This window comes from Salmo salar, chromosome ssa02 (genome assembly GCF_905237065.1).
Source record: "Salmo salar chromosome ssa02, Ssal_v3.1, whole genome shotgun sequence".
Lineage (NCBI taxonomy): Eukaryota > Metazoa > Chordata > Actinopteri > Salmoniformes > Salmonidae > Salmo > Salmo salar.
The window spans coordinates 34412710-34427712 of NC_059443.1; the positions used below are offsets into that span (position 1 = coordinate 34412710).

Genomic DNA, 15003 nt, shown 5'->3' on the forward strand with positions numbered 1-15003 from the left:
TACTCGGTCGCCATTACCATTAGATTTTATGTTTGGCCCCTTCTGCTTGGATGGGAGGATAATGTCCAGTGATTGTAGGAATGGGAGCGTGAATTGGTACTCTACAGGCAATGTAGTCTGCGGAAGGATGGGATGATAGGCTATATTTATTTATCCATATGTCAGTATAAAAACCCGTCTGTGTAGCCTCTGGAGACTGGAATCTCCCTGGCGCGTCGCTGGTCCGGGTTGGTGCACTATTGTCCAACCGGCAAAAAGAGGATCCGTTTATGCCCATCACCGCCCAGCAACAGGGCACTGAAGACGGTACCGATGCGCTAAGACATGCTCAAACAATGTCCTGATTAAATGGGTGAATATATAATATAACGTCAGCCATTCCAAGTTTATACAATCATATCTTCAGTAAAGTAGGGCACCCTCTGATAAAAATACAATTAAAAACATTTGTGCCACAAAATGTGTGAACTAGGCTTTTATTCATTTTCTTGCTTCACCTGTGGGCTGTGGCAGTGGCACCACCTGCTCCTTCTACTGTGAACACTGTGGTGACCAAAGAATGGTGTCCCTAACAATGACAGTTGTTGGTACCATTTTCAGTCTTCCATAGTGAAGTGAAGAGATGGTTAGGGGGTAGTAGTGAGGGCTGTAAGGGCATCTCCCCTCCCCCACTCAGAATGACGGCTGTGTGAGCGGGTTTGGACGGGTGATGGAGGGGGTAATGGTAGTCAAGGCTCAGCCACATTTCCAGGATTTATGTCCCTGGGGCCAGCATGGTGATGGACTCTGGGAATGATGGACCTCCCCGCCCGCCTGCCTGCTTCTCCCTCCTGCCTGCCTCCCCCTCCTGCCTGCTTCTCCCTCCTGCCTGCCTCTCCCTCCTTTCCTCTGCTCTCCTCTGGCCTGCTGACACACATCTGCCGCGGACAGATTATCTTTGAAACGCAGTGTGTTAATCTTCAAGCCAAATCCCCCCAGCCTTTTATATAGCAGTTTAGGAAAAAACACACATTTTGATCATAACAGTCATTTTAAAATCAATATAAAGTAAATTGGAGAAATAGTGCACATCTCGCTCTCTCTGTGTGTGTCTGTGTGTGTGTGTCTGTGTGTTCTGTATGATGCCACTGTTGTATGTGCTCTGTGGAATGGTAAATGTGACCCAGGTTAGATATGCCACATGCTAAAACAGTCTACCTACATATCCTTCTTACATTGGTCTGCTCATTAGAAAACACCTGCCAATGGGTGTAGTCCTTCCTTTCTCTAGTCCCAGTAGTATACGTTACTCATTTCACATTAGTTATACAATGAGCTTTGTTCACTGCTAGGTTGGACACATCACCGATGGAGAGCTGAAATCATTAGAATCACTAGGACAACCTCAACCCCCAGCACCTCACATGCTGCTTGGTAGAATCTCTGCACTCCACCTCCATGCTCAGCGCAAAGATGCCTCTGCATGTGTAACATGAAACCCGCTTTAGGCACACCCTCCTTCCCAAGCAGTTCCTCTCGGTGTTGCTTCAGGGGGATTGTGGAGTGATTTTGCATCTCATCAGAGGAGGAGAAGCATGGGGACAAGCAGAGAAGAAGACAAAATAGTGTTTTCCCGTTCTCTCTGTCCTACCACCTGCACCCCCCTGCTCCAAGGTTCTGCCTCCAGTTGCCAGCAGGGGACCATTAACATGGGTGTCGGTTGGCTTGACCTGGCCAGCCGTTTATAAGTGTGTGTGAGCATTCCCATAGGTTGTGATAGTGTTAAGAATAAGTGTGTGTCTTTGTGTTCTTGTATGTTCTAGTAGTCTGTGTGCGTGTCAGTGAGTTCATGTCAGTGCACGCGCCTCCTAATGTGTCAGCGCACATCTAGTCTCCTCCACACAGCGAACCGTGCTCTGCAATGCAAGCAGAGCGTATTACATCACCGAGACGGCTTCCATAGTTGAGCCCTGTCCTATTAGTATTCATTCCCCTACCTCCCCCTGTCAAAGAGGTGGTCCTCTGTAGCTCAGTTGGTAGAGCGAGGCGCTTGCAACACAAGGATAGTGGGTTCCATTCCCTGGACCACCCATATGTAAAATGTATGCATGCGTGACTGTAAGTCATTTTGGATAAAAGCATCTGCTAAATGGCATATGTTATTATATATTAATAAAGAAATCCACCATACTACCACATTCAGCTGAACCAGCCCAAGAAAGAACAAAAGAAAAACAAGAATAACATGGATAAGATTACTGATAGCTGGATTAATGTGGTCTGTGTTATCCCTGGATGCCTTTGAAAGCTGGGAGTTTATCGAATCCTTGATTTTTAATTAGGCTAATCACTTAAATCAGTGGTTCCCAACCTTTTTCAGTTACTGTATACCACCAACTGAATTTAGCTCTGCCTGGAGGACCCCTGTGGTACCCCCTCGTGTGCATTTTATGGTATCATGAGTCTCAAGTGCCCCTATGTATAGGCCAAGTACCCCAGGGTTCCTAGTACCTCTGGTTGGGAACTGCTGACTTAAACCAATCAGGAGGAAGCAGGAGGGTAAAGGAGTAGAGTATGGACACCGTAGGGGCATGCTGAGAGAGGACAGGCCCCCTGTTCTGCATTTTGATAACACACATGCACACACACAACCAGGCACACACAAACTTCAAGTGTTACGTAAGCCACACACCTGCACACACAACCTTTGTTCTTACGCAATGAATATTTCTGTCTGAAAATGTGAGTATTAGCGTTTTGTCCTTGTAGTGTGTGCGTGCATGCGTGTGTTTGTGTGCAGATCTGTTAGGTTAGCAACGCTGCATCAACTCTCTCTCTGCACAGTGAGGGCAAGACCGCTGCCATGGCAACACAGCCCTCCTCCAGCCTGCCACCTGTTGAGCACAGAAATGAAAGGTTTAATGTGATGGAGGGAGGAAGGTATAGAGAGAGAGAGAAGGAGAGAGAGAGATTGAGAGAGTGGCAGAGTGGTAGGTGGAAATCAGTGCAGGGGTATTATGCAGGGGTATTAGTCTGCTGAATGCATATCCACTTTCATCGATATTAATGAGTGGTATTGAGTAAAGAGAAAAAGGTATTATTAATAATGGTTATATAGTGTGTGTGTGTGTGTGTGTGTGTGTGTGTGTGTGTGTGTGTGTGTGTGTGTGTGTGTGTGTGTGTGTGTGTCTACATACAGCTTGAAGGTCCTCTCTTGAGGATTGTTTAGAGGGAGCTCACTATAAAATCAATGGAAACGAGTGATCAGTCACACTCACTCTCTCACACACAACCTCATAATCCTTTTCACTTGACTATCATCCTTTGCTGTTCATCTCTCTCTCTCTCTCTCTCTCTCTCTCTCATGCGCTCCTAACTGCCATTCCGTCTGCTTATCTTTTTCACTACACCATCCTCCTATCTTACACTCTCACTCTTCGCATCTCCATACTCTCTCTCGCTTATTCTGTGCCTCCCTCCGCTCTATCTCTCCATTTCTCTCTCAACTCCTTTCTCTCTTTCCCTCCCTCTCTTTCCCTCCCTCTTTCCCTCCCTTTCCCTCCCTCTCTTTCCCTCCAACTCTTTCCCTCCAAGTCTTTCCCTCCCTCTTTCCCTCCCTCTCTTTCTTTCCCTCTTTCCCTCACTCTCTTTCCCAGAGACGTATAAACAGATATATTTATTTGCAGCTACAGCCAGCAGGGCTGTACTTTATCTCACTGCTCTGGCCACCCTGACCATTGACCCTTCACCCCTATATCCTCCTGTCTGTGTCAGCAGACACTGTATGGGAGCTTAAATCTGTCACAAACAATCACCGTCTCTTTACTGTCTGTCATAGCCAATCACAATCCCCCGTTTCATTTGGAGGTAGGCAACGCATCCCAACTAACCAGGAAACAAAAGACTTGGCAAATAGCCAACATCAACCCTGTTGCCCCTGGCAATGCCAAATAGCTCTCATTACCGCCACCCACGCCCTCCGCAACAGGGGCTGGAACCTACCCCAACCCCCCCCATACCCCCCAAACACCTCAGAATACCCTTTAAGGGGTGAGGGTGTCCCTTATGTAACACTGTCTGACTGTCCTGTCTGAAAGGGGAGCACAAAGACCACTTTATTTCCCCCCCCCCCCCCACCCTCCCAGGCCGCCACACATCGCTCTCCGACAGCCCTAGGCCCGGGGGTCTGCTGTGGCCCCTGTGAGCCTCATTCCATCTGGGCCAGGGGGACAATCAGTGGTGGAGGTCTAAACAGGGATCTGACCCTACCCTGGCAATGCCCTGGCAATCCCCATTCAGGCCATTGTGGTATCATGCCAGGCTGCCACCCTGCTGGACCTGTGGATCTAATGTCCATTTTATTTGGCATCCCGCATACCACAACCTTGTTAACAGGCTCTGTGTCATAGTGGGCACAGTGTAGCTTGTTGGCAGGGATTGGGTTGGTGTTTAGGATGTATGGTTACTCCTACTGAATAGGTGAGTCACCTACCTCTATCTCACGCAAGTCTCCCTTTGATATCAATCCATGATTTACACAATAGTTTTGCGTCTGTAGGCCTACCTCAAGTTAGGCTTTAAATTACATTGCATTTTTGAGCTTTGTTTTTCTACCTCAAATAACGTTTTTTTTAGATAAGACATGCAGGTTTTGTATTCTCTGATCTCCTAAAACATTTCTTGATCACAAACGGTCTCAAACGCAACATGAAGTATTTTTAGACTGGTATTAATAGTCTCGCCTTGCAACTGGATAAATCAAATCAGTGTCTTCACATTGTTTAAAGAGAATGAGAGTGTTATTTGTCTCTGGTGTATACAAGTCTTTCAATGGAAACCTCAGCTCAAGTAACTCCAAGCATGGCGTAAGCAACTTCATGTGTTCTACTTTGACTTCAGAAACAGCCACACATATACAGACAGGCCCACTCTCCCTGCATGTGAGCAGAAGTCTATGACTAAACTTCAGTTCTCCTTATTGAATCAAAAGCCTTTACTTGTGGCCTGGTCAGGTGATGAGGAGATAGATAGCTGTGTACCAGTGGGAGGTGTGGATCTGCTGTTCACAGTGGTTATCTATGGGTCCAGGCTAAGGCCGCAAAATTCCGTGAACTTTCAATAAATGCCCTGGTTTTCCCGATATCCCGGTTGGAGGATTCCCGGAATCTGGAAATCTCCAACCAGAATTTCTGGAAACCAGGGAATTTATTAAAAGTTCACTGAATTTTACAACCCTAGTCCTGGCCGGTGGTGCCCAGCGAAATCAGCGGCCCATCAAAAGTCTCCTTGTTAATCCAATTAGGTTAACAAGACTCTATGTGAGGATACATTTTTAATTGAAACTCACTTCAGAGAATCAGCAAAGCTCTCTGGCAGACAGACACACTGCTGCCTCCAATAGAGCGGCTCTTCAAGAGCACCACTGGTGTCCTCCGTGGAGAGAGAGAGAGACAGACAGAGAGAAACGGACGGGGTTGAGAGAGTGTGTGTGTGTCTACGGTGATAAGTGATTAATAACCTTTCCTGCAGTTTAAGGACCAAATCGCCTAGTGGCCTCATGGGTGGAATGGTATTCATATTTTTTGTAATTTCATAATTATGTAACGTTATTTATAAAAACCTGCTGAAAATCCGGTGTTTCTATGTCAAACGGTTTTGTTATATTTCAGTCTTCTGTGATGTACAGTATATACAGTGTTATATTGGTATGCAAACTCAAATGTAATATATTTCAACTCTATATCTAACATTGTACAGGTGTTTTCTTTTCTTTAAGCACATAACCATGTGTGTGAGGTGTATACTTTTTTTCAAAGTAGATTTGTTTAAGACTACCAAGAATCACTCTGTGTGACCCTGATTCAGCCCACTGCAGTAAAAGGTTTTAAGAAGCCTTTGAAGATGATTTATTTTTTCCTTGAAGTAATCACTTGAAGATTCAAATTTTGGACAGCCTATGATTCTCCATGATATGACATTGCTTATATAGTGATTATATGACATTTTAGAAGAGAGAACCACATGTATGGAATGTTTTAATTGATGAAAGAGTTGATGCCCAATGCAGTACAACTCCAGTATTCCTGACTTAATAACCCTGACAAACCCGACATTCATGAAATCTAGACATTTATACTGCACAGAAATGACAGCCGTGTATCACACAAATATTTCTAAGGCTGTTAGGCCACTACACTGACCATACTTTGAATGATACTGATACAAACTCAGCAAAAAAAGAAACGTCCTCTCACTGTCAACTACGTTTATTTTCAGCAAACTTAACATGTGTAAATATTTGTATGAACACAACAAGATTCAACAACTGAGACATAAACTGAACAAGTTCCACAGACATGTGACTAACAGAAATGGAATAATATGTCCCTGAACAAAGGGGGGTCAAAATCAAAAGTAACAGTCAGTATCTGGTGTGGCCACCAGCTGCATTAAGTACTGCAGTGCATCTTCCTCATGGACGGCACCAGATTTGCCAGTTCTTGCTGTGAGATGTTACCCCACCCTTCCACCAAGGCACCTGCAGGTTCCTGGACATTTCTGGGGGGAATGGCCCTAGCCCTCACCCTCCAATCCAACAGGTCCCAGACGTGCTCAATGGGATTGAGATCCGGGCTCTTCGCTGGCCATGACAGAATACTGACATTCCTGTCTTGCAGGAAATCACACACAGAACGAGTAGTATGGCTGGTGCCATTGTCATGCTGGAGGGTCATGTCAGGATGAGCCTGCAGGAAGGCTACCACATGAGGGAGGATGATGTCTTCCATGTAACGCACAGCGTTGAGATTGCCTGCAATGACAGCAAGCTCAGTCCGATGATGCTGTGACACACTGCCCCAGACAATGACGGACCCTCCACCTCCAAATCAATCCCGCTCCAGAGTATAGGCCTCGGTGTAACGCTCATTCCTTCGAAGATAAACGCAAATCTAACCATTACCCCTGGTGAGACAAAACCGCGACTTGTCAGTGAAGAGCACTTTTTGCCAGTCCTGTCTGGTCCAGCGACGGTGGGTTTGTGCCCATAGGCGACGTTGTTGCCGGTGATGTCTGGTGAGGACCTGCCTTACAACAGGCCTACAAGCCCTCAGTCCAGCCTCTCTCAGCCTATTGCGGACAGTCTGAGCACTGATGGAGGGATTGTGCGTTCCTGGTGTAACTCGGGCAGTTGTTGTTGCCATCCTGTACCTGCCCGCAGGTGTGATGTTCGGATGTACCGATCATGTGCAGGTGTTGTTACACGTGGTCTGCCACTGCGAGGAAGATCAGCTGTCCGTCCTGTCTCCCTGTAGCACTGTCTTAGGTGTCTCACAGTACAGACATTGCAATTTATTGCCCTGGCCACATCTGCAGTCTTCATGCCTCCTTGCAGCATGCCTAAGGCACGTTCACGCAGATGAGCAGGGACCCTGGGCATCTTTCTTTTGGTGTTTTTCAGAGTCAGTAGAAAGGCCTCTTTAGTGTCCTAAGTTTTCATAACTGTGACCTTAATTGCCTAACGTCTATAAGCTGTTAGTGTCTTAACGACTGTTCCACAGGTGCATGTTCATTAATTGTTTATGGTAAGCATGGGAAACAGTGTTTAAACCCTTTACAATGAAGATCTGTGAAGTCATTTGGATTTTTACGAATTATCTTTGAAAGAAAGGGTCCTGAAAAAGGGACGTTTTTTTGTTGTTGCTGAGTTTAGTTGTTGATGGTGAAAACAAAAGGAAACCTAGACTCAGGTTACTGGTTGGACATTTTGCCAGAAACAATGAGACAGACCTTGTCTTTAGAACGTTACTTTCTGTCTCTGTTTGTTTTCCAGACATACAACTATAAAAGACACAAAGTGACTGAGTGATTGTTAGAGCTGAACAAATACAGAAGTGTGACTAAAGTGTCTCTTTACCGTCAGAGGGAGCTGTCTGTTGAGTAGCCTGCTCCCCTGGGGACTACTCACACAGAGTTAGCTAGCCTGTTCTGTTCACTGTAGAGTTCATCACTTAATGAGGGAATGACTGTGTCTGTGTCTGTGTCTATGTGTATGTGTGTGTGTGTGTGTGTGTGTGTGTGTGTGTGTGTGTGTGTGTGTGTGTGTGTGTGTGTGTGTGTGTGTGTGTGTGTGTGTGTGTGTGTGTGTGTGTGTCCATGCGTGTGTGTGTGTGTCTGTGTGCAGTATATTCCTTTAAAGTATATTCCCTGAATATGTGTGTAAGCATGGCGGTCCATAGTGGTTTTGGCAGAAGCGGTGCTGCTCAGAATGTCAGATGATGTCTTTAACAGCAGTGTGAGTTGCAGAATGAGTCTATCTGGTGGATGGATGGATTAACTCAAAATTCACCCTAATTTTAAAAGCCTCTGTTTCTCTGACGACAGCAGTAAAAAGCCCAGGATTCCACCTGGCTGCTACCATAATACTAACGTGACGGCACCCATTAACGACCTTTATCTTCTTAGTAATGTAGTACTCTATAGGCCTACTGTATATTTCCTAGAAATAATTCTAGTATAACAGCAACTGGTTTTGTTGAAGCTTTGTGAGTTATTTGGTTGTCACGCACCACTTTTAATGAAGAAATAGTTATATTGTTTCATATGAGATAACGGTTTGTGTGGGTGTGAAGGTTCGTCTTCTTCGTTTTCACGCTGAAACCGAGACATCACGTCACAAATGGCATAGCGCTTATTAAATATGATTATAGAATTTCTGTGAAAGAAAACATGTTGGTCTCTCTTACTGATAAGTAAGTCCAACACTTTTTCACTGAACTACATGTTTGTCTGGTTAAAGTAATACGTCTCACTGTGTTTCTCTCAGCGCTGCTCTCTGTGAGACTGCAGGGTGAAGATGCCATATGACCGTCTCCCCTCCAGATCACTCCACCTCCCACAGGGAGCCCCCGGAGACCCTAAACCCCAAACCATAATCCCTAATCTCAGCTCCTTGCCATTCAAGTACATTAGTCAATTATTACACATAATCCATGGGGTTCGCCAAAGCTGCTTTAGGAGAGGAATAAGGAGCTACACTTGGCTGAAGTCATTTACCAGTGGATAAGTATATGGCCAGTCCATCTTGGTTTAATTTGTTTTGCATTTTAGCCTCAGGGTAATGTTGGACTGTTGAGCCAGTTTGGGAGACAGATACCGCCCAATGACTAGGGACTTGAGTCACGATATGTTCAGTCATTCAATGGTTGACACAACTCGTGTGTGGATTTTTGGCTGAAGCCTCAATGCAAGAAAGTCACTGGTCATCTCATAGTTTGTTCGGTTGGTGTTTGTTTACTACAGATGTAGGATGTTAATTTTATCACTCTTTTGTGGCTGAGAATTTTCCTGCACAGCAGGAAATGCAAACGTGTAGTGTATCTGAGATTTAAAAAGGCTTCTAAGGTTTGTAATTTCCACTTAAAAAATGTCAGACTTGACTTGCCCTAACGAAAAATGTATCAACTCCTACAAAAAAGGTTTATTAATTCTAATGGACATAATAATTCACATTTCCTGTTGCTGCAGGATTATTTTCATGCCGTAGCAAACTGGCTCCAATTAAGATCCTACATCTGTATCTCTGCCGCTTATAGTAGGTCTAGTTCTTGTGTCTGTGTTTTGTATTATGAATGACATTAAGTGGACAGATTGATAAAAGGATATTCACTCATGGCCCTGACAACATTGTTTTCTTGTATGTTTGCAGGGAACACCCTGGGGGCCAATGTCACTGAGTTGGACACCACAGCCAATGTGACATCCCTGCCCAGTAAGGTCGAGGAAGCGGCCAAAGTGAATGATGTCGTTACCAAGGTGACCCGGGTCAGCAGCTCAGTCAGCCCCGTCGTCACGGTGACCCAGAGGCCCGGCCACATGCCGCGCTCCGAAGAGGAGCAGGGCAGTGGCATGCTGGGAGAAGGGGTGTTGCCAGCCGAGGAGGAGGTGGTGGCCCCGCCCAGGATCAGCCCCGACTCAGCAGAGACAGAGCTCCTGCTGCCTAGCAACCCCCGTGGCGAGGAAGAGGATGAAGAGGAGCACACCGACCCACCGTGGCTGAACGCCAGAGACAACGTCTTCGACCTGGACCGCCCCTTCCAAGAAGGAGTAGCCAATCTGGCCACCACCACTGCCCCTCCACCCGCCGCTGCTAACCCCTCCCACCCGGACGTCCTCACGGTAGACTTCTTTGACCCCGCCTCTCGCGGCCGCGGCCTGGACCTAGCCCCGCCTTCTCCCTCCTCTTTGGCCCACGAGCTCCAGGGCGGCGACCCCACTTCCTGGGACATGCCAGAATCCTACGACTACCTCACGCCGTACGAAGACGGTGCGTCACCCACCCCTGATGAGTACTCCTACAGCACCACTACTGATACCTTGGATGGGGATGACGACTTGAGGCTAACTGCCGGGCCTCCATCGCGCTCCAGGCCCAGGGCTCCCCCAGGTTCCGGCTCCTTCACCCCAGACAAGAGGCTGCCCAGTGGGGGTGTTGCTGCTGCTCCAGAGGGCCCTGCGGCCCCCCCTCCAGCGTTACCTGTGGATGGCTCAGACGGGGCCGGTGGCTGCCGCCAGGGCTACGTGAAGCAGAATGGAACCTGCCGCTCCCCCTGCGACACACTGCCCAGCTACTGCTTCAACGGAGGCCAGTGCTACCTACTGGACGGCATGGGGGTCTTCTGCAGGTGAGAGATGGAATGAGAGCACTCACTCACTCACACACACACACACAAACACTCTGGCACACACAGCCATCACGCCCTTACATCATAGGCAAGGCATCCAGATGGAAGAAATAAAATTTACTAACATATCAGAGATAAACATTGAACCAATAAAACCCATCTACATTACAATAACAGATATCTACACCCTTGACAATGTGTTTAGAAAGTATGATGAGCCTGATGAGTCAATGAGGTGGAGGATGGAAAACAGTTCCCCATCACACACACAGAGCGAGAGAGAGAGCGAGCGGGAGGGAGACGGAGAGAGAGAGGGAGGGAGAGAGAGAGAGGGGAGAAAGAGAGATAGAGAGAGAAAGAGAACCCCATATCCATGTAAATGAAAATTGGGCTCCCATATGAAGCAGCTCAGTGATTTAGACTTGAGAATATAAAGCAACACATGTTCCTGGATGCTTTACAGAGACGTTTATGAGGATACGTCCATTGTTTTGCCAGATCAATTTCAACCATCCGGTTGTAGTGTGGTAGTCACGCGACCCACACGGGCACAATCAATCACGCAATCAATCACGCAATCAATCACGCAATCAATACACACACACACACACACACACACACACACACACACACACACACACACACACATTCTATTTCCATATTCTATTCTATTTTCTTGCCCTAATTCTATTTCCAAATTTTAGGCATCATGTGAGTATGGTCAACACTGGCCAAAGCTCCACAGCCTATCAGTCTCAACCTCAGACAATGTATAATACAGTTTTTTTCAATCGCTTTGGTGCCAGGTATGTGCCGAATTTTCTAAACTCTTAGGAATGATAATGATGATATCTTCTCAATTTACCAGTTAACCAGTTAATCCAATAGCAAAAAATTCAAGATACTGTACATGTTTAAAAATGTTCCTTTGAATGCAATATGCTACAGTACTGTACATTACAGAATATTACACTGTTTTCACATTAGGCAATATCAACCAAAAATGGAATATCAAATTTCCATAATTTCTATCCTATGTGTGATCAAAGGTGTGTGATAATTGAAGACATCTTTTACAATCATTGATGCAAAAATATATTGTTCAATGTCATTACAATATAGGTGTACTGTAATCAAATGAAAGAAATTAAACGAATGAAAGAAACATAACGTTTAGCAGGCACTAGTTTGCATCAAGCCAGTAGAGCATTTATCTGTAGGTTCTCATCGACATCACAGTAAATGTCCTCATTGTTCACGCACCTGGGGAATTGTTTTTGGCATGGTGAATCCAAGCTACCAGTCAAGTTTAGACACACCTACTCATTCAAGGGTTTTTCTTTATTTTTCTACATTGTAGAATAAATGTGAAGACATCAACACTATGAAATAACACATATGGAACCATATAGTAACCAAAAAAGTGTTAAACAAATAAAAATACATTTTATATTTTAGATTCTTCAAAGTAGCCACCCTTTGCCTTGATAACAGCTTTGCACTCTGATGTCATTGCATGCTTCGTCCATGGCCTGGCGGAGGGTAGCATGCTCATGGGGACGACAATCATACACATTCCACTTGTATTGTAATCATGTATTGTATTTTACAGTATTGTATTGTATGTATGTATGTATTGTAGTGGTCCTGTGTGGCTCAGTTACAGTATTAAGAGCATGGCACTAGCAACACCAGGGTGGTCGGTTTGATTCCCACTGGGGTCACATGCAAAAATGTGAGCACTCACTGTTGTCACTTTGGATAAAAATACCTGCTTCGTAAATGGCATATATTGCAGTACTGTATTGGCCAATGCAATTTTAGTAAAGAAAAATACCCCAGCAACTTAATTTTGGATATATGTTCACAGTATAAGGGATGCATTACATACAGTACATCTCTGATCTTGTCATTGTCTGATTTTTTTAATTTACTGTGAAGTAATATCAGAATAGTGGTAATAGTGCAGTACAGTATATATCATGCTTCACATGTTAATACTTAACAAAAATACTTTTTCGTTATGTAGTTCTCAAAATCTGCAGTAGACCAACCAATATAAAATCTATAGGTCTACCAAACGGTTAAGTGATTATCAATTAACAGCGGTCGGATTAAGTAATAGTAAAATGTATTTCAACAAATTAGAAGGGGATCATATCAAAAGTAATGTGAGCATTTCATTGTAAAAGGCAATTACTTTATATGAACATGTATTGCAATGTGAAACATGTATTTCTAGAATAAACACTGATTAAGTTTGGTGAAAGGGTGGTTGTGTGATTTTGTGTGTTTTACAAGGGTCCCAATCCTGGTGCATTGATACCAGGCCAACAGATCTTTATGGAGGTCACCATGAGGAGAACGTGTAAGCCAGGTTACATGAGTAGGAAAAACCATGACATGTCATCATGTTAGGTTGAGGATTAATACGGTTACTGGCGTGGATGGGGGAGGAGGGGCGGGTTGGATGAAATAAGATGTTACACAGAGAAATCTTGTGGTATTCTGCCTCAGCCACCAAACGAGGGGCATTGATTCATCCATTACATCAGGTAACATGGTGTTAGGTTCTAATTATCAGAGTAAGAACTCGACGGACACTATGAAAGATAAAACCAAGTTTATTCATCCCAAAGGGTCAAACAGCTGTACAGACAAAAGACATTCACACAAGCACTGATATTTAACCCTTTGTTAAAAATTACCCTCTCTCCCTCAGTGAAAGGAATAAGTATATTTCATAAGTCAAGAAATCAGAACCCAACAGTCCCTCCTTTTGAACAATAGCTTCCTACTGTTCAATTTATATAAACTTGGAAATTACTTATAAATCAACAAACAATGACAACAAAACATGAACACAAAAAACTAAAAAACATGATTAACATTCACAGTGAGGTTTACAAACTCAGAGACTTATGGGCTCTGTTCTATAGTCACACCATGCACACTCTTATTTCCATTTCTCGTAGCACACTGAAAATAACCTGTCCGCTGGAGCCTTCTTTCTTTTCAACTTCCTCCTTCTGGTTCCTAAGAGAGTGATAGTACAAGACTTGAAAAGCAACAAGAAACACAAAACATAACAGTATTAACAAGCTATGTAAGCTATGCATAATTATATATGCATGAAAACCCAACGTCTGATAACATGACAATTCCCACTCTCTCTCGCCTGACTCTGTGCCTCCAGGATACTTTTCTGCTGGATTCCACAAAAATGAAGGCCCTAGAGAACCTACTCATGCTTTCACCCAGTCTTCCCCTTTCCGGCCACAGGCTCCGAGAGGTGTTCCCAAGCCATGTCATTTTCACTTTGTTCCCCATCTCCTCCATTGCCACATGATAGCCACGTCACCTGATAGGCAAGTGGGTAGTCCTAATCAACGCTACATCCTCTTGAGGTAACTCAGCACTGTATATGCTTTCACATCAATGTCTTCAGAATGTTGTCAAGTGTACAATTACCAGAGGTGGGACCAAGTCATTGTCTTACAAGTCACAAGTAAGTCTCAAGTCTTAGCACTCAAGTCCCAAGTCAAGTCCCAAGTCAAGACCGTCAAGGATCAAGTCAAGTCTTAAGTCCTAAAGTCATAATATGCTCTTCACCAAATGTAATACCATTTCATATTTTTAACAAGAGTAATAGTTAGCATATTACATTTACGCAAATCATGAATGCTTTTAAAAATATCTATATATTTATTACTTTCCAAATAAATGTTATATTTCTATGGAAATACATGGGTAGCCATGAGAAAGACCCCCCCCAGTAGTGATCGACTATCGAGGATCACTATGGGGCGTAATCGGGCACGATGTAGGCTTGTACACAATCGCCCACACACACACACACACACACACACACACACACACACACACACACACACACACACACACACACACACACTCCCTCTGTGTGGTTACAGTAGGCTAACGTATATCAATGGTTTAAGGAACAGCAGTAACATCAGGCAGGTTTTAGACTACCAACTGCCTAGCCAGTAGTAGCTCAATCTTGGGTGCAATGATCACGTTCCCGCACTGACTGACCGTGTGGAGGCTCATTGATTTAACGTTACGTTAGCCTACATGATACACTAGTAAAGTAATAAAATATATAGCTGTCGGCTATATTAGCCACGACTTACCGTTCTTTGAGCAGCTTCAAATGTCGAACAAAGTTGGAAATTGTTGCGCCTCCGTCTGTAATTTTCTTCCTGCATGTTTTGCAAGTTACAATCCGTTTTTTGTTGATACAGCGTCGTCTTTATATCCGAAAATAATAATTTGGGGTATCATCTTTCCAAGGACTCCGACTGAATTCACCCGCCGACGT

General features: G+C 44.6%; 1 protein-coding gene across 14 annotated transcripts in view; it reads left to right on the forward strand.

The window, feature by feature from the left end:
• The window catches only part of cspg5a (chondroitin sulfate proteoglycan 5a), a 47766-nt gene that overhangs the window by 1371 nt on the left and 31392 nt on the right, over window positions 1–15003 (forward strand). For all 14 annotated transcript variants that reach the window (XM_045702884.1, XM_045702886.1, XM_045702875.1 and 11 more), the window contains exon 2: window positions 9686–10661. In XM_045702884.1, the coding sequence (XP_045558840.1) occupies window positions 9686–10661 (976 nt within the window). The remainder of the gene's footprint in view (window positions 1–9685; window positions 10662–15003) is intronic.